Below are 22,882 nucleotides of genomic sequence, written 5' to 3'. Positions count from 1 at the left end.
GTTGGACGTGTGAGAGGATAAAAAGGGATGTCTTGATGGGTTTAGCTTGCTACTCATGCTATGCCGAGAGCAATGACAACGACATCCCATCCCCATGCATGCACCACAAAAACGCTCACTATCCACTCTCTCTCTCTCTCTCTCTCTCAGATTACAATGTCAGGTTATGATTATCTCGTCAAGAAATGTTGATAAGGAAAGATGAATTGCCAATAGTCACAATTTTCCTTGTGTTGTTTTCTGTGCTCTCTTCAGTTGAAAGTATAACTCTACAATGCCATGGATGTAGCTGTTTGTGGCTGCCAGCAATTGTCGACAAAACAAACCTTCTGACCCACAGGTTGCAACATTGCATTGTTTCTAGTCTTGTTGTTCCTATCTATTTCCAACATTTTAACATTTGAAGACTGATGTTCTCCGTGGGAGGCTGTGGGGTGTTGGCTCATTGAGATGAAAATATTTCACAGTGCTCGTCTCTCTGTGAGCATAAATGTTTTTTGTTTGTTTGCCTGTGCATATGTATTGCATGTAAGAAATGGTGTGTGTCTGTCTGGGTAGAAGGTGACCCAACTCTCTCTCTCTGTCTCTCTCTCTCTCTCTCTCTCCCTCTCTCCCTCTCTCTCTCTTTTCCAGGAGTCATCCTCCAGGCCTCTCGTCTCTCCCTGGCTGGGGAGTCTTCTAGAAGGGGGCCCCTCCTGACCACCATGAAAGGGTTAGGAGCCAACCGCAATCGCTCCGACTCCTGCGACCCCACCCAGGGCCCCCCGGAGCCCCTGTACCCCCACCAGGCCTCCACACTGCCTCGGAGCCCCTACCTTCTCAGCCCCACCAGCATGGACCACTACGGCACCATGGACCCGCACCACTACAACCCCTCTGTGGACCACCACTACAATCAGGGCTCCCTGCCCCCGGACTATTCTCTCCCTCTCAACAACCAGCTGTCCAACAGCAGCACCTTCCCCCGCATCCATTACAACGCCCACTATGACCCGTCCGACTTCTCCCCGCCACAGGGGGACAGCATCGGGGGCATTAGCACGGGAACCCTGGGCACCTCCATGTCCATGGGCATGGGAATGGGCATAGGGATGCATGGCTCGAGTGGCATGGGGGGCCTGCAGAGCAGTCGGGGGCCCATGATCACCAGCGGCTCTGCCACCATCTCCGGCGGGGCCAAGATGAACCGGCAGCTGGCGCCTAACTTGCTGGACCAGTTGGACAAGCAGCTGCCTGGGGGGCCCAGAGATGGCTTCAGCACACTGCAGTTCCACCGGAGCACATCGGCCGCCCTCTCCGCCGCCTCCAAGCAGCGCACCGACAGCCCCGGGCGCATCCGTAACCTGGTGTGCTCTGTCCAGAAGCTCTTCGCCAAGTCACAGTCCATGGATGGCCATAACCTCAAGGGTGTCAACGGGCGTTCGGGGGCAGGAAGTGGCAGCGGTGGGACCTCATCCGGGACCGAGGACGGTGGGAAGCGGGACCAGCGAGCAAAGAGCAAAGACCGGGGCGGGTCCAAGTCAGATGGGGGCGGGACGGGCAAGCGGCGGCCGCGTTCCAACATGTCGGGCTACTGGAGCTCGGACGACCTGGACAGTGCTGACCTCAGCAACTACCGCAACCCCATAGCCATGACACTGGGACGACCCACAGCGCATGCCACCCAGCACGCCACCCACGGTACTGCCTACGATTCCCAGCAGGGGGCACTACAGCAGCAGCAGGGGCACCAGAGCCGCTACGTGGTCCACAGCGGATACAACACCATCAGCTCATCCAAGAGCCACAACGAGGTCATAAAGTATCAACAGGCACTGCCAGGACCTGGGGGCGGAGGTGGGGGCGGAGGAGGAGGTGGGATCAGCATGGGGGTGAACAGTAATGACTTTATGAAGGGGGGTTCGTGGTCGACACTGACCCTGGGTCAGCCCAGACAGGTGCTGCAGAAGGGCCACTCGGCCACCCTGGACCGGTCCATGCTCAAGTCCAAGTCATGCCAGCAGGAGCTGGCCTGCAACTACCTGCAAGTGGGCCGACAGGTGAGTAGTATCTAAAAAATATCTGTTGTCAAATGGATATGTGCTGGACATAAAGAAATTGTGGAGAGATAGAATAAGGCACAACCCTAAAAGCGGCAACATATTAAAGATTTTAAAGGGGATATTTGTTTAACAAAAATAGGAAAATATGACAAAAATACACTTTCTGTCAAACAATAACACTTTTTATATATAAGCATATATAAGCATATATTTTGAAAATAATTACACATTTATAGTCAAATTTGATGTTTCAAAATAAACGTTTTCGTATGGTTTCATGTTTTGAACAGATATTTTGATCAATTTCATCCATAGCCACTTGTTATGAACATGTTATTCATTCAAAGTGTTTTGTTTCTGTGATACTCAGAGGCTGAGACATTGGCGAAACAGCTAATCTGACCGACTGGTATGACCTAAGATAGCCGGCAATATAGGCGATATGGGCGCCGGTGCCATCAGACTCTTAGCTCTAACTTCGGAATGCTATGGGCTCTCAATTCAGTTCCTATTGCATCTAAAAGATGATACTCTCTATTTGGTATTTTTTAGTTACAGTGGTTGCCATGCCCCCCCAGCGGCCACATCTGGGGTAACTCCATAGAGCCAGTGGTGGAAAAAGTACTCAATTGTCATACTTGAGTAAAAGTAAAGGTACCTTATTAGAAAATGACTCAAGTAAAAATGAAAGTCACCTAGTAAAATACTACTTGAGTAAAAGTCTTTATTTGGTTTTAAATATACATAAGTTTCAAACGTAAATGGAATTGCTAAAATGTACTTGAGTATCAAAAGTAAAAGTTAAATAAAAATCATTTCAAATTTCTTATATTAAACAATCAAGAAGGTATTTGTTTATTTTTTATTTTTTATTGACAGATATCCAGGAGCACACTCCAACACTCAGACATCATTTAGTTTAGTGAAGTAAAAATTGCCCAAAATATAACTAGTAAAGTGCAGATACCCCAAAAAACTACTTAAGTATCACTTTAAATTATTTTTACTTACGTACTTTACACCACTGCATAGAGCCCCACATAATACCCATAAAACCTAGAGGTCAAACAGTGAAATGGTTCCAATCGTTTTACCACCATTCATTTTTTCCACAGGGGATTTTAGAAACACCATGCTGTAGGTCATGTAAGTGACTGCGACTGCTACTGTACATGCAATATGCTTTGTGGACTTCACTGGACAGAGGTTGCTGTCCGGTTTTGTGCTAAAACAAACGTGTGGTTGACTTTATTCTGCCAAAGCATCTTCTTATTGTCTCAGGCCTTTAGGCCCATATATCACGGTCACAAGACATATAAATCAACAGCTTATAGAGCAAACAACGCAATTATCACAACACATACGTTGTAATATGGCATTTTTGGCTGGGGGGGGGGGGACTATTGGAACCATTTCGCTGTTTGACCGCTAGGTTTTATGGGTATTATATCTTTGTTATGATACTATGGTATTCCATATCTCTATATTTTCAGGGTACAAATGTGGTGCTTTTATCACTAAGTTTACTAAGTTTACATTTTCAGTTTAGCCACGCAAAACAAGTACACAAAATAGAGGTTACTATGTTAACACTGAAATCATGGTCAATTGTGTGGGGGTTGTCTGAAATGGCCATTTTTGACCACTTGAGGGTCAAAATTGACCCCTGTTGGCACTTATAGGGTTAAATATTCCAACAAATATCCAGACAGTTTTTCAGGTTTGACAAAGATCTGTTTGGATCGAAACAAAACTTGTAGCCTTGTGACTACAATAAACCTACTATACTGTATTTGTTGGACCATTTGAGTGTTAGGTTGACTATTCCTCCACTGTATGTACGCTTGTCTTGTTTTTCAATTACCTCAGTTTATTTCACTAAGATATGGCCCTGTCTACCAGTTTGGTATGATTACTGTGCATCATCCATTTTATCAGCCTGACTTTATGTCGTGACATTTATCCATGTGACATTAACATGCTTTTTTATACCCATAGAATTGTTTTGATACAAATTTTTACTTGGTTTTCAAAGTAAAGATATTGAGGGAGGAGTTGGTCAAATGTAACAGCCCTATAGCATTCTTAATGATTTCATTCATTTTTTTTTGTTCAAAACGTTTATTTACATGTGCAATCGATAACACCATAGCTATGGTCAAGAAAAGTAGGATGGTGTCCCTCAGGGATCTGTTGTGGGTCTTTAGAACATACTGTAGATACTTTAGATTACTGAATGAATTCAGCAAAACAAATTATATTATGTGAATATCACAATACACACACAATCATCTCAATATAAATTACATAGTGGTATATTGTCATATATACGAATATATATGGGCTGCTGCTTGTAGGGGGACTGGAGTAACACGCTGGGTCGCAGCGGTGGAGTAGCCGGAGCCAACGAGATCCCATGCAGGCGCATGCGGAGTGGCAGCTACGTGAAGGCCATGGGTGACCTGGAGGACAGCGACGACTCAGACGTCAGCATCAAGCCCTCGCCCAAAATGGCCGCCCGCCGCCAGAGCTACCTCAGGGCCACCCAGCAGTCTCTGAGCGACCAGCAACCGTCACGCAAGTAAGCTCAGCACCAAAGTATCCCACATGGACATTAATTTAGGCAAACATGCATTCATGTCAGCATACTAACATGTAGACTTTTTTGATGTAGCGATTTGATCAATACTGCCTTGCTGACATAGAGTTTGTAGACTTTATAACACTTTCAAGTTGACGCAAACCCGATTTACACTGAACAAAAATATAAATGCAACATGTAAAGTGTTGGTCCCATGTTTCATGAGCTGAAATAAAAGATCCCAGAAATGTTCCATACGCACAAAAAGCTTCTTTCTCTAAAATGTTGTGCACAAATTTGTTTACTTCCCTGTTAGTGAGCATTTCTCCTTTGCCAAGATAATCCATCCACCTGAGAGTGGCATATCAAGAAGCTGATTAAACAGAATGATGATTACACAGGTGCACCTTGTGCTGGGGACAATAAAAGGCCACTCTAAAATGTGCAACACAATGCCACAAATGTCAACATTTTTGAGGGAGCACGCAACTGACATGATGACTGGAGGAATGTCCATTTATTTCTTTACCATAATCCACCTCCAATGTCGTTTTAGAGAATTTGGCAACCGGGCCTCACAACCGCAGACCACATGTAACCACGCCAACCCAGGACCTCCACATCTGGCTTCTTCACTTACGGGATGGTCTGAGACCAGCCACCCGGACAGCTGATAAAACTGTGGGTTTGCACAACCGAAGAATTTCTGCACAAACTGTCAGAAACCTTCTCAGGGAAGCTCATCTGCATGCTCATTGTCCTCACCCGGGTCTTGACCTGACTGCAGTTCGGCGTCATAACCGACTTCAGTGGGAATATGCTCACTTTTGATGGCCATTGGCACGCTGTAGAAGTGTGCTCTTCATGGATGAATCCCGGGTTTCAATTGTACCGGGCAGATGGCAGACAGTGTGTATGGCATCTTGTGGGTGAGCGGTTTGCTGATGTCAACGTTATGAACAGAGTGCCCCATGGTGGTGGTCGGGTTATGGTATGGCCAGGCATAAGCTACAGACAACGAACACAATTGCATTTTATCGCTGGCAATTTGAATGCACTGAGATATCGTGACAATATCCTGAGGCCCATTGTCGTGCCATTCATCCACCACCATCACCTCATGGCCTGCATACTGACCAGACACGTCACCCATTGAGCATGTTTGGGATGCTCTGGGTCGTGTACGACAGTGTGTTCCAGTTCCCACCAGTATCCAGCATCTTCACACAGCCATTTAAGAGGAGTGGGACAACATTCCACAGGCCACAACCAACAGCCTGTTCAACAATGTGAAGGAGATGTGTCGCGCTGCATGAGGCAAATGGTGGTCACACCAGATACTGACTGTTTTTTTTTCAAGGTATCTGTGACCAACAGATGAAATCCATAGATTATGGGACTAATGAATTTATTTCAATTGACAGATTTCCTTATAGGAACTGTAACTCAGTAAAATCCTTTACATTGTTGTGTTTATATTTTTGTTCAGTGTAGTATCAACTCAATTACATTGTATAGGATAAGCATTAATAAGGCTACGTCACATAGCATACACACATCCTTTCACTCTCTCTTAGACGCCCACACACAAGCATACAGACGTACACACAGTTACATGATGTATATTTAATCTTTATTTAACTAGGCAAGTCAGTTAAGAACAAATTCTTATTTACAATGACAGCCTACACCGGCCAAACCCAGGCGATGAAGGGCCAATTGTGCACCGCCCTGTGGGACTTCCAATCATGGCCGGTTGTGATACAGCCTGGATTTCGAACCAGGGTGTCTGTAGTGACACCTCTAGCACTGAGATGCAGTGCCTGAGACCGCTGCGCCACTCGAGAAGAATGAATAAGGCTATGTCACATAGTATACACACACATCCACATCCTTTCACTCTCTCTTAGATGCACGCACGCACACACACACACACACACACACACACACACACACACACACACACACACACACACACACACACACACACACACACACACACACACACACACACACACACACACACACACACGAACACAGACATACACACAAACACACATAAACAAACACACACACTGAGCCCATGGCACCATTTCAAAACAGAGCTGTGACATGCAGGAAGGAGACGGCCATGCTGCCAGCTTTTGGCATGCCAGTAAACAGGCCTTGCATACTATAGAGACTAACACACACAGTCAGACAAGCTGTGCTCACTCACGCGTGGGATTAAGCACCGTCAGACTCATGCCTCCTACACATGCCAGAGCTCTGATTATGGTTTCCTCACCGTTGGTTTACTAACATTTCCGCAACGTAGCGGCTTGGCCGTAACATTTTCGGAATATCACACACACGATGCCGCCTTCAGCTACTGCACAGACTGATAGTGAGTCACCACAAACTAGGCTATAGTCTCCTCCTCTCCCCCTGACAGACTGACTAGGGTTTCTAGTTCATTGTCTCTAGATTACATGCTTTCTGAAGCAGACAGACACACACTGGGCTAGACACAGGGGGGGAGGGGGGGACAGTGCATTGGGGGTCCTGTTCATTTTCACATAATGACAAACGAATCGAAACCCATGTTGATTAATAGTCGCAGAGAATGGGATCAACAATGAGCAAGCTGCTGGGTTTACGGTTTCCTCTAATGTCTCCTTTGATTTGAAGGAACTTAAAGGAGTTTGTACGGTTTGTGTTCCTCATGTTCTCTGAGGTCAGGGTTATATGGCATGACATGTGTGCCAATAATATCCTAAACCTTTGCGTGATAGAATTTGACACGGATGTATTTCCATAGGGACGTGTTGTTGCAGACTGGCCATTATTTGGAAACATACAGACAAGAAAAGAGTAACAAGAACAGGAATACAGTAAACGTTTAGTCCACAAGGCAGCAGCAAATCAACAAGCTATAAGCATACTGGCCAGGCAATCACGAAGCAAAAGTGAATATATTCTGTTACGTCATGATAGACGCAGTTTTTTGTTGATATTGACAACACACACAACATGATAAAGTAGCAGGAGTGTTGCTTAAAAAAAATGACATGTCATTAAAATACGTAAATGATTTCAAACCTGCATGCTAAATGACTCTAACCCTGCTCCCCCCCCCCCACCCTGCCAAATCCCAAACGCCAAACCCCTGTTCTCCCGCCGTGGTCTGCTCCACCCTGGTTGGCAGGAGCAGCAGAGCCCTGGATTACGCCATGCTGCAGGGGGAGCTGGAGGCACTGTGGTCTCCTCTGCACAGTGTGTCCTCTCTGCACCAACTGGGCAGGTCAGTGCTAGGCAGCCAGCTAATCACCATTAGGTGGCAGGCTTACGCTTGCACTGGATTGGATGCTGCCCCAATCAATCAATCAATCAATCAGTCACCCCTCCCCCTGCCCCCCAGGTCTTGCCCACCTCTTCGGTTACCCATGCCACGTGAGTGCCAACGCCATGCCAAAGTCATGCCACCCACCACACCCGCCTTTTCCTCCAAACTAATTTGCTTCCCCCACTGCCCCCTCTGCCCTCACACAAAGTACCCCCCCTCCCAAATAAAGAATTGCCAATGCCCAGCTGGCCTTCCATGCCAGGGATCTCCATCTGTACAGTCATGACAAGAATATATATTGCTCAGAGAAATATGATTAAAAATGATTGGATCTCCTGTTATCAATACTCCTGCACCATCCTCTTGCTAGGATAATGACACTGAGCCTTTTTCTCAAATGTTTTCTGAGATTGGAGAACACATTGGGAGGGATCTTCAACCACTCATCCATACAGAATCATACCAGATCCTTAATCATCTGTGCTTATGGACTGCCCGCTTCAATTCAAACCACAGGTTTTCAATAGGGTTCAGGTCCGGGTACTGAGATGGCCATTGCAAATCGTTTATTTTGTGGTCAAATCATTTATGAATTTCTTTCTTTGTTGTTATCCTCGCAAAGGGAGGGTGCCGGAGTATTGAAAGCCAGGGTGCCAAAAATATTGACCCCTATCCATTTTCGTTCCACGGAATGAGTATTTTAACAATTCAAATGTCCTTGTGAAGCTCGCATTCAATTGCCACTCCCTGTTGGACACAATGTGCTTCCATTCCCCCTGTCACAAGGGGATTTATGGCTGATTTAAGATTAAATCATCAACCCTGTTACTGTCAACCCTGTTACTGTCAACCCTGTTACTTTATTTGGCAGTTAACAGGCACTTGTTTTTTAAATAGACCTCCTGAGATGGGAAAACTAGTTTTTTTATTAAATTAAACATGTGCTCTTTATGACAGAATATTAACATTAGGTGAAATCCCCCCAAAAATGTGATCAACTTGAATTGGTGGAACGACCCACTTCTTAAACAAATATCTTTCTCTGAGCAATTGTATTAGTATAAAATAATAGAATTATCCAATTTATTTAGCATACAATTTCGGTCATGACTGTACAGTTGAAGTAGGAAGTTTACATACACTTTAGCCAAATACACTTAATCTCAGTTTTTCAACAATTCCTGACATTTAATTCTAGTAGAAATGCCCTATTTTAGGTCAGTTAGGATCACCACTATATTTTAAGAATGTGAAATGTCAGAATAATAATAGAGATAATGATTTATTTAAGCTTTTAGTTCTTTTATCACATTCCCAGTGGGTCAGAAGTTTACATACACTCAATTAGTATTTGGTAGCATTGCATTTAAATTGTTTAACATGGTCAAACGTTTCAGGTAGCCCTCCACAAGCTTCCCACAATAAGTTGGGTGAATTTTGGCCCATTCCTCCTGACAGAGCTGGTGTAAATGAGTCAGGTTTGTAGGCATCCTTCCTCACACGCGCTTTTTCAGTTCTGCCCACAAATGTTCTATAGGAGTGAGGTCAGAGGTTTGTGATGGCCACTCCAATACCTTGACTTTGTTGTCCTTAAGCCATTTTGTCACAACTTTGGAAGTATGCTTGGGGTCATTGTCCATTTGGAAGACCCATTTGCGACCAATCTTTAACTTTCTGACTGATGTCTCGAGATGTTGCTTCAATATATCCACATCATTTTCCTTCCTCATGATCTATTTTGTGAAGTGCACCAGTCCCCCCTGCAGCAAAGCACTCCCACAACATGACGCTGCCACCCCCGTGCTTCACGGTTGGAATGTTGTTCTTCGGCTTGCAAGCCTCCCCCTTTTTCCTCTAAACATAATGATAGTCATTATGCCCAAGCAGTTCTATTTTTGTTTCATCAGACCAGAGGACATTTCTCCAAAATGTACGATCTTTGTCCCCATGTGCAGTTGCAAATCGTAGTCTGGATTTTTTATGGCGGGTTTGGAGCAGTAGCTTCTTCCTTGCTGAGCGGCCTTTCAGGTTATGTCAATATAGGACTGGTTTTACTGTGGATATAGATACTTCTGTACCCGTTTCCTCCAGCATCTTCACAAGGTCCTTTGCTGTTGTTCTGGGATTGATTTGCACTTCTCGCACCAAAGTATGTTTATGTCTAGGAGACAGAACGCGTCTCCTTCCTGAGCGGTATGACAGCTGCGTGGTCCCATGTGTGTTTATACTTGCGTACTATTGTTTGTACAGATGAACGTGGTACCTTCATGTATTTGGAAATTGCTCCCAAGGATGAACCAGACTTGAGGTCTACCATTTTTTTTCTGAGGCCTTGGATGATTTCTTTAGATTTTCCCATGATGTCAAGCAAAGAGCCACTGAGTTTGAAGGTAGGCCTTGAAATACATCCAAAAGTACACCTCCAATTGACTTAAATTATGTCAGAAGACAGCTGAAGCTTCAAAAGCCATGACATAATTTTATGGAATTTTCCATGCTGTTTAAAGGCACAGTCAACTTAGTGTATGTAAACTTCTGACCCACTGGAATTGTGATACAGTGAATTATAAGTGAAATAATCTGTCTGTAAACAATTGTTGGAAAAATGACTTATGTCATGCACAAAGTACATGTCCTAACTGACTTGCCAAAACTATAGTTTGTTAGCAAGAAATTTGTGGAATGGTGGAAAAATGAGTTAACTGTATGTAACCTAACTGTATGTAAACCAACCTAACTGTATGTAAACTTCCAATTTCAACTGTATGTACGGAAGGATCATCACAATCACATGAAAAGTGAAATGTCATGTCGCTATCACTGTGGGCCAGCAAAGACACATAAATACTTGGTTCTCTTTTGGTAATCACATTCATTATTGCTGATATGAAGTGAATTTGGATTGTTTTCCCTACTAGTCTTTGATATTGGCACCCTGATGCGTGGAATAAGACTTTACATATGCTTGACCTGTGTATCATTGGCTTTGCAGTGTTTGAGGGCTACAGTATATGGGTTATATTATTGTAATGAGATGAGATGGGAGAAACATTATTCACAGGTGTCATGATAGGGGCAATGATGCTGACAGGTAATGAAAATGATAATGAATGGAACCAGGGATGAGAAGCGACCTAAACTGAATTTCTCTTCCTTTCATCTCCTGTCTGCCCCTCCACTCTACTTCTCTCTTTTCTTTCCTTCATAATCTCTTTTCCCACTCCTCTCGGCTCTTCCATTCTTTGCTCATTCTCTCCTTCCCTTCTCTCTGATATCATCCCCCTGTCTTCTCACGTCAACTCTCCTCCCATCCTCTCCTCTCTTCCCCTCCTCCTCCTGTCCCCTTCAGCTGTCTTCCCTCTCTGAGAGAGCTGTCCACCAACCGTAGCCTGGACAACCTGGACTGTCTGGGGGGTCCGGTGGGGGGCTCCCTGTTCCCCCGCTGGGATGATGAGGACTTCAGCCAGGGTGGCGGATGCAGCACCCTGGGGAGGAGCAGCTGCATTAGCCAGGTCAGAGGTCACCTGTGATGGGGGTTGGAGGGGGGGGGCGTCTTTGGGGTCATACAACTAGCATGGGACTTGAGCTTATCTCAGCATTAGACTCTATTTTGTTCTTCTTCTTTCCGATCATGCTTAATTATTTTTGTGACAGAATAGTGGGGATGTACAGAGAAAGGGAATTAGATGCAGGAAGGAGCAGATGGGGGTGGGGGGGGGGGGGGGAATTACCACTACACCAGACTCCGGCACATATAATTGGACATATTTTAATTTTGGAGTGAAGTATAACATTAGCTCTCCAATTCTCCACCTCAGTTGATTCTGTTCTAATGAGGTAGAAGAGAGTATTTATACACCTCTCAAAAATCACCTAGCTCATTCCACTCATTCCACCTGCAAATCACTCAAGTCATTTTCAAGAGGCCCCTCTTTTGCCTCGAAATGAGAGTTTGCCTTGTCAAATGGGCAATTACTCTGATAACAGCCTTCAGCAACATGACTGCAATAGAATAATTCTCCTATTGAAAAAGAAAAGTCTCTCATATTAATGTTCTGAGGCAAAAAAGCTAATTCCTCCATTTACACAGAAAGATCCATTACCTTTCTAGGTCATCATGGTTATGAAGAACGACTCTTGATCCTCTTTGATCTTTTACAAAAGGCCTGTCAAACTAGGCTTTAAAATCCATTAGTATTAAGCATTCTGACCCCATCTTGGGAAATGTACAACGTCTTATGAATTCAGGAAAATGCATGCGGATTCAGGCCTAACATGTAAATTACTCATCTTCAGAGCTGCAAGGTACAGAACGCCTTTCTGTGAGTTGACTGTATGTCAACCAAAAACAGCAGAATAACATTCAATTAATATGACACATTATGCAGTTATTACTAAAGGGGACTGCAAAGTACAGACATGACGATGACCCTAAGAGTTGGCGAGACAGCGCTAAACAGATCGGGGATCAGGCTATAGATCTCATGCGCTCACTCATCTCAGGCCCTCACTCTTTCTCTCACTTTCTCCCTTTTTATCTGTCACTCTTTCTCTCTCGCTCTCTCTGAGCTGTCGTTACTCCCCACTCTTTGATTTACTGAAGCGTGCGACAGAGCCAACTGCATAAGTGACAACTCAAACACCATACTCATCACGTCCCCGTCACTCCAACACGGCGTTAGGCTCGCCTCTTAGAAAGATTGTTCATGTCCCTCAGTCAAACCTCAAGAGTCCTTCATTTGCACTGCTGCGCCTTTAATCTGGCTTCGAAACCAATTTAATGTAAGTCAATCAAATGGCTACGTTTTTATGAGAAGTTAGACATCTTTGATTAATACTTACAAAGTGAATCTGAAACTAATTGGCTGTTAAAAATTGCATGGTTGTTAGCTTTGCTTAGCTTCTCAACTGGCTTAGACTTTGACAAGTTGCTATGAGGAGTTGATTTGGGAGAAAGTGTTACTGCTGCACTTTCCTGACCCCTCACCCAGCCTTAATACTGTCATTTGTCCTCTTGGGTGCATTTTACTGCATCCCATCCAAATGTGTCACACCACCGATAAATCTACGATAATCGAGAATTTGAATAAGTTTTTTTCTACCGCTGGCCATGTATTCCACCTGGCTACCTGCGGCCAACAACTCTGCACCCCCTGCAGCAACTTGCCAATGCCCCCCCGCCGCTTCTCCTTCACCCAAATCCAGACAGCTGATGTTATGATGAAAGAGCTGCAAAATCTGGATCCCTACAAATCAGGTGGGCTTGACAATCTGGACCCTCTCTTTCTAAAATTATCCGCCAAGATTGTTGCAATTACTATTACTAGCCTGTTCAACCTCTCTTTCGTATCGTCTGAGATCCCCAAAGATTGGAAAGCTGACCTATAGACCTATATCCACCCTGCCCTGCCTTTCTAAAGTCTTCAATCACCGACCATTTCGAATCCCACCGTACCTTCTCCACTATGCAATCTAGTTTCCGAGCTGGTCATGAGTGCACCTCAGTCTCGCTCAAGGTCCTAAACAATATCATAACCGCCATCGATAAAAGACAGTACTGTGCAGCTGTCTTCATCGACCTGGCTAAGGCTTTCGACTCTGTCAATCACCACATTCTTATCGGCAGACTCAATAGCCTTGGTTTCTCAAATGACTGCCTCGCCTGGTTCACCAACTACTTCTCAGAGTTCAGTGTGTCAAATCGGAGGCCCTGTTGTCCGGACCGCTGGCAGTCACTATGTGGGTGCCACAGGGTTCAATTCTCGGGCCGACTCTTTTCTCTGTATATATCAATGATGTCGCTCTTGCGGCTGGTGATTCTCTGATCCATCTCTACGCAGACAACAATATTCTGTATACATCTGGCCCTTCTTTGTACACTGTGTTAACAAACCTCCAAACAAGCTTCAATGCCATACAACATTCCTTCCGTGGCCTCCAACTGCTTTAAATGCTAGTAAAACCAAATGCATGCTCTTCAACCGATTGCGGCCTGCACCCGACCGACCAGACTTAGAATATGTGGACAACTACATATACCTAGGTGTCTGGTAAGACTGTAAACTCTCCTTCCAGGCTCGCATAAAGCATCTCCAATTCAAAATTAAATCTAGAATTGGCTTCCTATTTCGCAAAACAAAGCCTCCTTCACTCACGCTGCCAAACATACCCTCGTAAAACTATCCTACCGATCCTTGACTTCGGCGATGTCATTTACAAAATAGCCTCCAACACTCCACTCAGCAAACTGGATGTAGTCTATCACAATGCCATACGTTTTGTCACCAAAGCCCCATATACTACCCATCACTGCGACCTATATGCTCTCGTTGGCTGCCCCTCGGTACATATTCATCGCCAAACCCGCTGGCTCCAGGTCATCTATAAGCCTTTGCTAGGTAAAGCCCCGCCTTATCTCAGCTCACTGTTCACCATAGCAACACCCACTATAGCACACGCTCCAGCAGGTATATTTCACTGGTCATCCCCAAAGCCAACACTTCCTTTGGCTGCCTTTAATTCCAGTTCTCTGCTGCCAATGACTGGAGCGAAATGCAAAAATCACTGAAGTTGTAGACTTATATCTCCCTCTCTAAATTTAAGCATCAGCTGTCAGAGCAGCTTACCGATCACTGTACCTATTCACAGCCAATCTGTAAATAGCACACCCAACTACCGCATCCCCATATTGTTATTGATCTTCTTGCTCTTTTGCACCCCAGTCAGTATCTCTACTTGCACGTTATCATCTGCACCTCTATCCCTCCAGTGTTAATGCTAAATTGTAATTATTTTGCCTCTATGGCCTATGTATTGCCTTACCTCCCTACTCTTCTACATTTGCACACACTGTACATAGATTTTTTAAATTGATTGTACGTTTGTTTATGTGTAACTCTGTGTTGTTGTTTTTGTCACACTGCTTTGCTTTATCTTGGCCTTTATCTTGGCCAGTTGTAAATGAAAACTTGTTCTCAACTGGCCTACCTGGTTAAATAAAGGTGAAATAAAATATATTTAAAAACTGGAATTAGCTCACTCCTCTAACAGACACAGTCAGCTGTGCTCTCAATGGCAGACCTGGTTCATATAGTATTTGATTTCATTCAAAACACTTAGTGTTTCCGTGAGCCTGCCTGAAGTATTACATGGGTATTACATGCACTTTTGGGACTATTCCATTGGTTCCAATTTGCTAGGTAACCTGAAAAAGGTACAGGAAATGTATTTGAAAAATGCAAATACTATTAGAACCCAGGTTTAATCCATGGATCTCTAACAACCATGCCTCTCTGGTCCCGGGACAAACCATGCCTTTTTTTTCACTCTCCTGCTAGCAGCAGGAGCCGTGTAACACTGTCCCTCTCTCTCTACCTCTGCCACCCATGCCAAGATGCCAACCAATGCCACCCATGCCAACCTGTCTTTCTCCTTCCAGCTACGAGACTTGGAGATGTTGAGCCAACGCTACGAGGATAGCTGTGCCGAGTCGTCGTTCCGAGATTCCCACACACTCTCGCGCTCCCATTCCCAGGCAGTGGAGCCTCCCGATCTACCCATGCCCACGTGCTTCCGATCTCGTAGCCATAGCTACCTGCGGGCCATCCAGGCCGGATGCTCGCAGGATGACGACACTGCTTCTGTGGACTCGGATTCGCCGCCGCCAACCGCCACTACTGTTCGTACCTACAGCACCAGCACTGGTGAGTAGGCCTACCTTAGAGGCTGATCTTAGGTCATTTTTTCACTTTTACCTGCTAATGGTTGAGGTTATCATTATAGAGAGGGTAAGCTTTCTACTTGTCAGACTACTCACCACCCTGAACACCAACCTGGTCTCAGAGCATTGTATTATTCTGTACATAAATCCGGGACACTCATTTAGTATGATATGTTATGTTTCGTTTGGTATGTATTCATTTGTGGACGTCCATCACCCATTTTGTATTATTACAGTAGGTTACAAATTACTATTCGTATCATATGTTACGAATTTGCTAAATGTATGACATGCTATGAATTCTAGCTAGGTGGATAGGTGGTTAATAGTTATCTGGCTAACGTTAGTTAGGCTAAGGGTTAGGTATATCTGGCTAACGTTAGCTAGGCTAGGGGTTAGGTTTAGGAGTTAGGTTAAAGGGTTACGGTTAGGGTTTGTGAAATTGTTAGCTAAAGGGGGAAGGGTTAGCTAATATCCTAAGTAGTTGCAAAGTACTGTCACTAAAAAAGTAGTAAGTAGTTGAAAAGTTGCTCAAATGCTAAAGTTGTCCATGATGAGATTCAAACTCACAACCTTTGGGTTGCTAAACGTTTGGTTATACAGCCACCCAAGTAACCATCTGCTTTATGTAACCATACCAAATGTAACATATCATACTAATTTGAGCATGCAGGATTTACGTGTACTATGTTATGTCTAGTATCTGATACCAGGCTGTGAACACATCCTGTTGTTATCCCATATCTGACAAGGTCAGTCACCCTTGGCTATGGTCCAGGCTTGGCCACCTGTGAAGTTGGCGTCGGTGGAGGCTGAAGCGTGTCTCTCTCTCCCTCTCTACTAGACTATGAACCACTCGTAATACAGCGGCTGAAAGATACACTCAGTTGGTTTGAATTGCCATCATGAGTTTCCTTGCTATTTTGTTTCCATGAAATGATAGCCTACTTCCACGTCCAAAGCCTCCACATCGCAGCGCTCTTGACCGTACTCACCACGCCTCTTTTCCCACCGTTTCCTGGGAACTGAGCAATACAAAAGAAGGCTTTACCAGAAGCTTGTGTTGAAACGGGTTGTTTCGAAGTAACAGCTCCTGCAATCCCGAAGCCATTTCTAGGCTTCGTTTTCAGTTTTTATCTTCTGATACAAGGGTAAGTGTTTTTTTGCCAATAATGTTTACCTTCGGCTGTGACTTTGATGGAAATAACCATTTATCCAAATCGGTTCTCATTTTAAGTCCTGAACAGCTTTGCAAACTATAATGTTAGCGAGTATAATGCAAGGGATACTGTTTGGATGGATATATTACTGTAGCTGTATTTGATTTTGACAGTAAACCTGGACGAGGACAGTTGACTTTCGTAATATTTAGCCACAGTTTAGCCTATAGATGCGCAATATACGGGAATCGAGATCAGAGCGCGCGCGGTGTAACGTTAAGTCAACCGAGGTCAAATTTGTTTTATATTGGAAATTCGGTGGACATCCATTCATCAGTAGCTAACTATTGAACCAAGAATGCCATGACTACGAAGATGGTATATTCTGAATCAGGGGCGGAGGGAGAACAATCCACACTATATATATATATATATATATATATATATATATATATATATATATTTAGTGTGGATTGGTCTCCATCTTATTTTATATATATATATATGTTGTGTGTGTATCTTTTTTTTTAACCTTTTATTTAATTAGGCAAGTCAGTTAAGAACAAATTCTTATTTTCAATGACAGCCTAGGAACAGTGGGTTAACTGCCTGAACAGGCAGTAAACCCACTGTATGTATATATATATATATCAATCAATCAATACAACAAAATATATACTGAACAAAAATATGGATTCAACGATTTTACTAATCTATGGATTTCACATGACTGGGCAGGGGCGCAGCCATAGGTGAGCCAATCAGAATGAGCTTTTCCCCACAAAAGGGCTTTATTACAGACAGAAATACTCCTTAGTTTCATCAGCTGTCCGGGTGCTTGGTCTCAGGCGATCCCGCAGGTGAAGATGCTGGATGTGGAGGTCCTGGGCTGGCGTGATTACACATGGTCTGCTGTTGTGAGGCCGGTTGGATGTACTTCCAAATTCTCTAAAACGATGTTGGAGGTGGCTTATGGTAGAGAAATTAACATTAAATTCTCTGGCAACAGCTGTGGTTGACATTCCTGCACTCAGCATGCCAATTGCACACTCTGCTCAACTTGAGACAACTGTGGCATTGTGTTGTGATAAAATGACACATTTTAGAGTGGCTTTTTAATTGTCCTCAGCTCAAGGCACACCTGTGTAATGATCATGTTTAACCAGCTTCTAGTCAGGTGGACGGATTATTATTATTTGTGCACAATTTTAGAGAAGTTTAGTGCTAATTGAACATTTCTGGGATCTTTTATTTCAGCTCATGAAGCAACACTTTAGATGTTGTGTTCATATTTTGGTTCAGTATACATCACAGAAGACTGAAATATAACAAAACAATTTGACAAACCCTGGATGAGGCGTTATTTAAAAAAAGTTTAATTATCATATCTGAACAAATATTAACATTCCACCCATGAGGCCGCTAGGTAATTTGACTGCAGGAAATGGCTACGGCCCTTTAAGGAATACTCCATTAGGGTTAAGGTTAGGGGTTAGCTAACATACTAAGTAGCCTACCCATCCAACCTCCTTTCATTTGTGGGTTAAGTAACCATACCAAATGTAAGATAACATACTAATTTCAGTGTCACATATTTAGTTTTACTATGTTACATCTAGAATTTGAGGCCAGGCAAAAAAAATACATTTCTATACTGTATGTCACCCTGAACCAATGGCACATTATCTGTTAACCTCATCAGGCTCAAGGACCCAAGCATTTTTTTTAACAACTTTCATTTATCTGCATGTCCAGCCCTATATTTAGCCTCACAATTAAGTGTTTTACCATTTTCTTTTGACAAACAGTTGATTTGTTATTGGCAAATGTCAATAAATAAAAAGTTCCCCCAAGAAGAACCCTGAGCGAAAATGCATATGAATGTTGTAAGTGCATAAATGGTTTGCCCAGTGGGAAATATCCAACTAGTCAGTGACAACTGTTGCGGAGTTTGACTGCAGCTATGCGAGTTTATTACAGACACCATGTCCTGGGATTCCCTATGATATTCTGTGTAGAACAAGTCATTTAGCAGACACAATTTGCAGTTAATCTTAAAATAGCTAGGTGGGACATCACTGGCATGGGAGGGATTATTTGAGATACTCTTCAAAGAGTAGTGGAGGCTGCGGAGAGAATAACTGCTCATAATAATGGCCGGAAAGGAGCAAATGGAACAGCATTAAACACCTATAAACCATGTGTTTGATACCATTCCTCGCCGGTCATTACCACATGCCCGTTCTTCCCAATTAAAGGTGCCATCAACCTCCTGTGTTGAGGTTGGGTTTCTGCTGTACTAGCTTCAGGGGGAAGCTGGTCCCACCATTGGGGTGCCAGGACAAAGCAGAGCTTGGACTGGGTTGAGTGGGACCTGCCCTCCCGTAGGTGTGGGAGGGCCAAGAGACCAGAGGTGGCAGAACGCAGTGCTTGGGGTGATTCGTTTGGTCATGGGGCAGTTCTTGCTCCATAGGCAAGTGCTATGGTCTTGTAGTGTATGCGAGCTTCAGCTGGAAGTCCATTGGAATGTGTGGAGGAGCAGGGTGACTTGGGAGAAGTTGGGAATGTTAAAAACCAGGCGTCAGCGTTCGGGATAAGTTGCAGGGGTTTGATGGCACAAGCAGGGAGCCCAGACAGGAGGTAAGTGCCTGGATTAGTACATGCGCTGCTTCTTTTGTGAGGTAGGGTCGTACTCTACGGATATTGTAGAGCATGAACGAGTCACTAATGTCATGTTAGCGGGGAAGATGTTGTCCAGGGTCACACAAATAATATTTTCTGGGTGAAACTGGAGTTGTCAACTGTGATGGAGAGGTTTGAGCGGGCAGGCCTTCCCCCGGAGGAAAAGCAGCTCCGTCTTGTCGAGGTGGGGGGGGGTAGTTGTGTCATCCACATAGCAATGATGGGAGTGACCATTTGAAGATATGAAAGAGCAGAGTGACTATAGAGAGGAGTGAGAAGGTGGAAAATAGTTTCCTAGGTTTAGAGGCCGAAGCGTGAACTTTCGAGTGATAGAAAGTGGCTTTAGCAGCTGATACAGGGGAAGAGAAGATGGAGAGAGTGAAGTATGATAGGTCCTCCAGAAGTTTAGTTCTCCATTTTTGCTCAGATGCCCACAGCCCTGTAAGCTCGTAATGAGTCACGCAGCCACAGAGCAAGAGGGGATGGATGAGCCGACCAGCAGGAAAGGGGAATGTGAGAGTCATAGGATGCGCAAAGGGAGGAGAGTAGGGTCGAAGAGGCAGGAGGGAGAAGGATTTAGCAGAAGGGAGTGATGATAGGATAGAAGAGGAGAGAGCGAGAGAAAGATTGACAGATCATGACCATCTGGGTAGGGGCTGGAGGAAAGGGAGACCGAAAAGGTTAACAAAGTAGTGATCAGAGACCTGGATGGGGTTTGCAGTGAGATTAGTAGGAAAACAGCCTCTAGTAAAGATGAGGTCACGCAAATTGCCTGTCTTGTGAGTTGGAGGGGATTTGGAAAGGGTGAGGTATAGAAAGTTGCCAAAGCTACAAAAGAGCTAAATGAGATCATCTGAAAATAACTAGGTAAGATACTCAAGTGAGAGTGGCACCTTCTTTCCTTCCTTGAACAACTCGACAGAACCGTCTTTGTTTTCGGTGATGATCTTAGTTTTGCCGACGAGACAACCGCTAAGAAACCAGTGGAGACTGAAGTACTAACACTAATTGCTAATTGCCTAGCAGAGGTGAAGAGCACCCCCCTCCCCCCTGTACTAATTGCTGATAGCTTAGGAGAGGAGAAACAACTCCCCCTCCAATACAGCCACTGATTACCAAGCATGTCACAAATTGCCCTGCCCCTTGATCCTGGCTGATGTATCAGCAATCATCTGCAAGTTATTAGCAGTCGGCAGATCACACACCAAGTAGGCTACTGGGAAAACAGGCAGCACTTAAAGTAAATGGCCCTAGCTAGCAAAAAGACAGTACTAGACAACCGATAAAGACACAAATTTTACTTATCACTCCTGGAGATATCAGGAGTCCTCTAGCTATAGACTGAAGCTACTCCTTACCTCCTAACTGCTCTTGAGTGGCTTGTGAGCATCATAGAGCAATACATTAAATATACGTGTTTGTGAGAGTCTCAGCTTTTCATAGATGGGTCATAATAGTTTTTTTGTGAAAGCCATTTGAACTTTATAGACATTTTTTTGTGAGAAGAATCACCCCCAGACCTCTTCGGGATCTGCCCTTGTCTCACATACATCGCTCTAGCTCAGCCCCTGTTAATCACACAGACCAATGGTTGATATCAGTGGATGTCAAATAAATAGACAAGTCCAATGGTACAAGCAAAATAAGTCAAAAATGTACCGGTGTCACGTGGTACTGTAGGAGTTAAGCCAGAATGTAAGACTGCATTAAACTGACAGTGGGAATTGTGTGTCATAAGACATTTTTGTTTTGTTTAGTATCGTTGACGCCATAGAGGACTATCAGCACAAAAGCAATAAACCATCTAAAGCGGTTTACAACTCACTTTCTTTCACACGTTGAGGCAGCTTCTCCACCCAACAATACTGTTCTCCCTCCATCCATCCTTAGTTACAGATCTGATGCCTGAGGGCCATATCGACTGCTGCCCCCCCCCCCCCCCCCCCCCCCTCAATTGCTTTTATTGCTTCTGGGCTTGTGTGGGTCTCCCTCCGGAACAGTGGGACACTATGGGATTATTTCATGGACCCACCCACCACTTGATCAATTATTAAGGACCCCCACACCACCAAGTATATCCTACTATCTAAAGTCTTCGAAAGCCAAGTTAATAAACAGATCACTGACCATTTCGAATTCCACCGTACCTTCTCCGCTGTGCAATCCGGCTTCCGGGCCGGTCACGGGTGCACCTCAGCCATGCTCAAGGTACTAAACAATATCATAACCGCCATCGATAAAATACAGTACTGTGCAGCCATCTTCACCGACCTGGCCAAGGCTTTCGACTTTGTCAATCACCGTATTCTTATCGGCAGTCTCAATAGCCTTGGTTTTTCTAATGACTGCCTCACCTGGTTCACCAACTACTTTGCAGACAGAGTTCAGTGTGTCAAATCGGAGGGCATGTTGTCCGGACCTCTGGCAGTCTCTATGGGGGTACCACAGGGTTCAATTCTCGGGCCGACTGTTTTCTCTGTATATATCAATGATGTCGCTCTTGCTGCGGGCAATTCCCTGATCCACCTCTACGCAGACGACACCATTCTGTATACTTCTGGCCCTTCCTTGGACACTGCGCTAACTAACCTCCAAACGAGCTTCAATGCCATACAACACTCCTTCCGTGGCCTCCAACTGCTCTTAAACGCTAGTAAAACCAAATGCATGCTTTTCAACCGTTCGCTGCCCGCACCTGCCCGACTAGCATCACCACCCTGGACGGTTCCATCCTAGAATATGTGGACAACTATAAATACCTAGGTGTCTGGCTAGACTGTAAACTCTCCTTCCAGACTCATATTAAACATCTCCAATCCAAAATCAAATCTATAATCGGCTTTCTATTTTGCAACAAAGCCTCCTAAACACACGCCGCCAACCTTACCCTAGTAAAACTGACAATCCTACCGATCCTCGACTTCGGTGATGTCATCTACAAAATACCTTCCAACGCTTTACTCAGCAAACTGGATGCAGTCTATCACAGTGCCATCTGTTTTGTTACCAAATCACCTTATACCACCAACCACTGCGACTTGTATGCTCTAGTCGGCTGGCCCTCGCTACATATTTGTCGTCAGACCCACTGGCTCCAGGTCATCTATAAGTCTATGCTAGGTAAAGCTCTGCCTTATCTCAGTTCACTGGTCACGATAACAACACCCACCCGTAGCACACGTTCCAGCAGGTATATCTCACTGATCATCCCAAAAGCCAACACCTAATTTGGCCGCCTTTCCTTCCAGTTCTCTGCTGCCAGTGACTGGAACGAATTGCAAAAATCGCTGAAGTTGGAGACTTTTATTTCCCTCACCAACTTTAGACATCAACTATCTGAGCAGCTAACCGATCACTGCAGCTGTGCATAGT

General features: G+C 44.4%; 1 protein-coding gene across 2 annotated transcripts in view; it reads left to right on the top strand.

Annotated features, from left to right (window-relative positions):
• The window catches only part of LOC109868067 (disks large-associated protein 4), a 74,037-nt gene that overhangs the window by 23,938 nt on the left and 27,217 nt on the right, over positions 1 to 22,882 (top strand). Inside the window, exons 2-6 of one of the 2 annotated variants that reach the window (XM_031826443.1) lie at positions 634 to 2,039; positions 4,400 to 4,623; positions 7,811 to 7,906; positions 11,298 to 11,460; positions 15,387 to 15,651. In XM_031826443.1, the coding sequence (XP_031682303.1) occupies positions 705 to 2,039; positions 4,400 to 4,623; positions 7,811 to 7,906; positions 11,298 to 11,460; positions 15,387 to 15,651 (2,083 nt within the window). In that variant the 5' untranslated portion in view covers positions 634 to 704. The remainder of the gene's footprint in view (positions 1 to 633; positions 2,040 to 4,399; positions 4,624 to 7,810; positions 7,907 to 11,297; positions 11,461 to 15,386; positions 15,652 to 22,882) is intronic. The other variant, XM_031826447.1, reaches the window with a different exon arrangement.

This window comes from Oncorhynchus kisutch, linkage group LG1 (assembly GCF_002021735.2).
Source record: "Oncorhynchus kisutch isolate 150728-3 linkage group LG1, Okis_V2, whole genome shotgun sequence".
NCBI lineage: Eukaryota > Metazoa > Chordata > Actinopteri > Salmoniformes > Salmonidae > Oncorhynchus > Oncorhynchus kisutch.
This window is presented reverse-complemented; position numbering and strand designations above follow the sequence as displayed.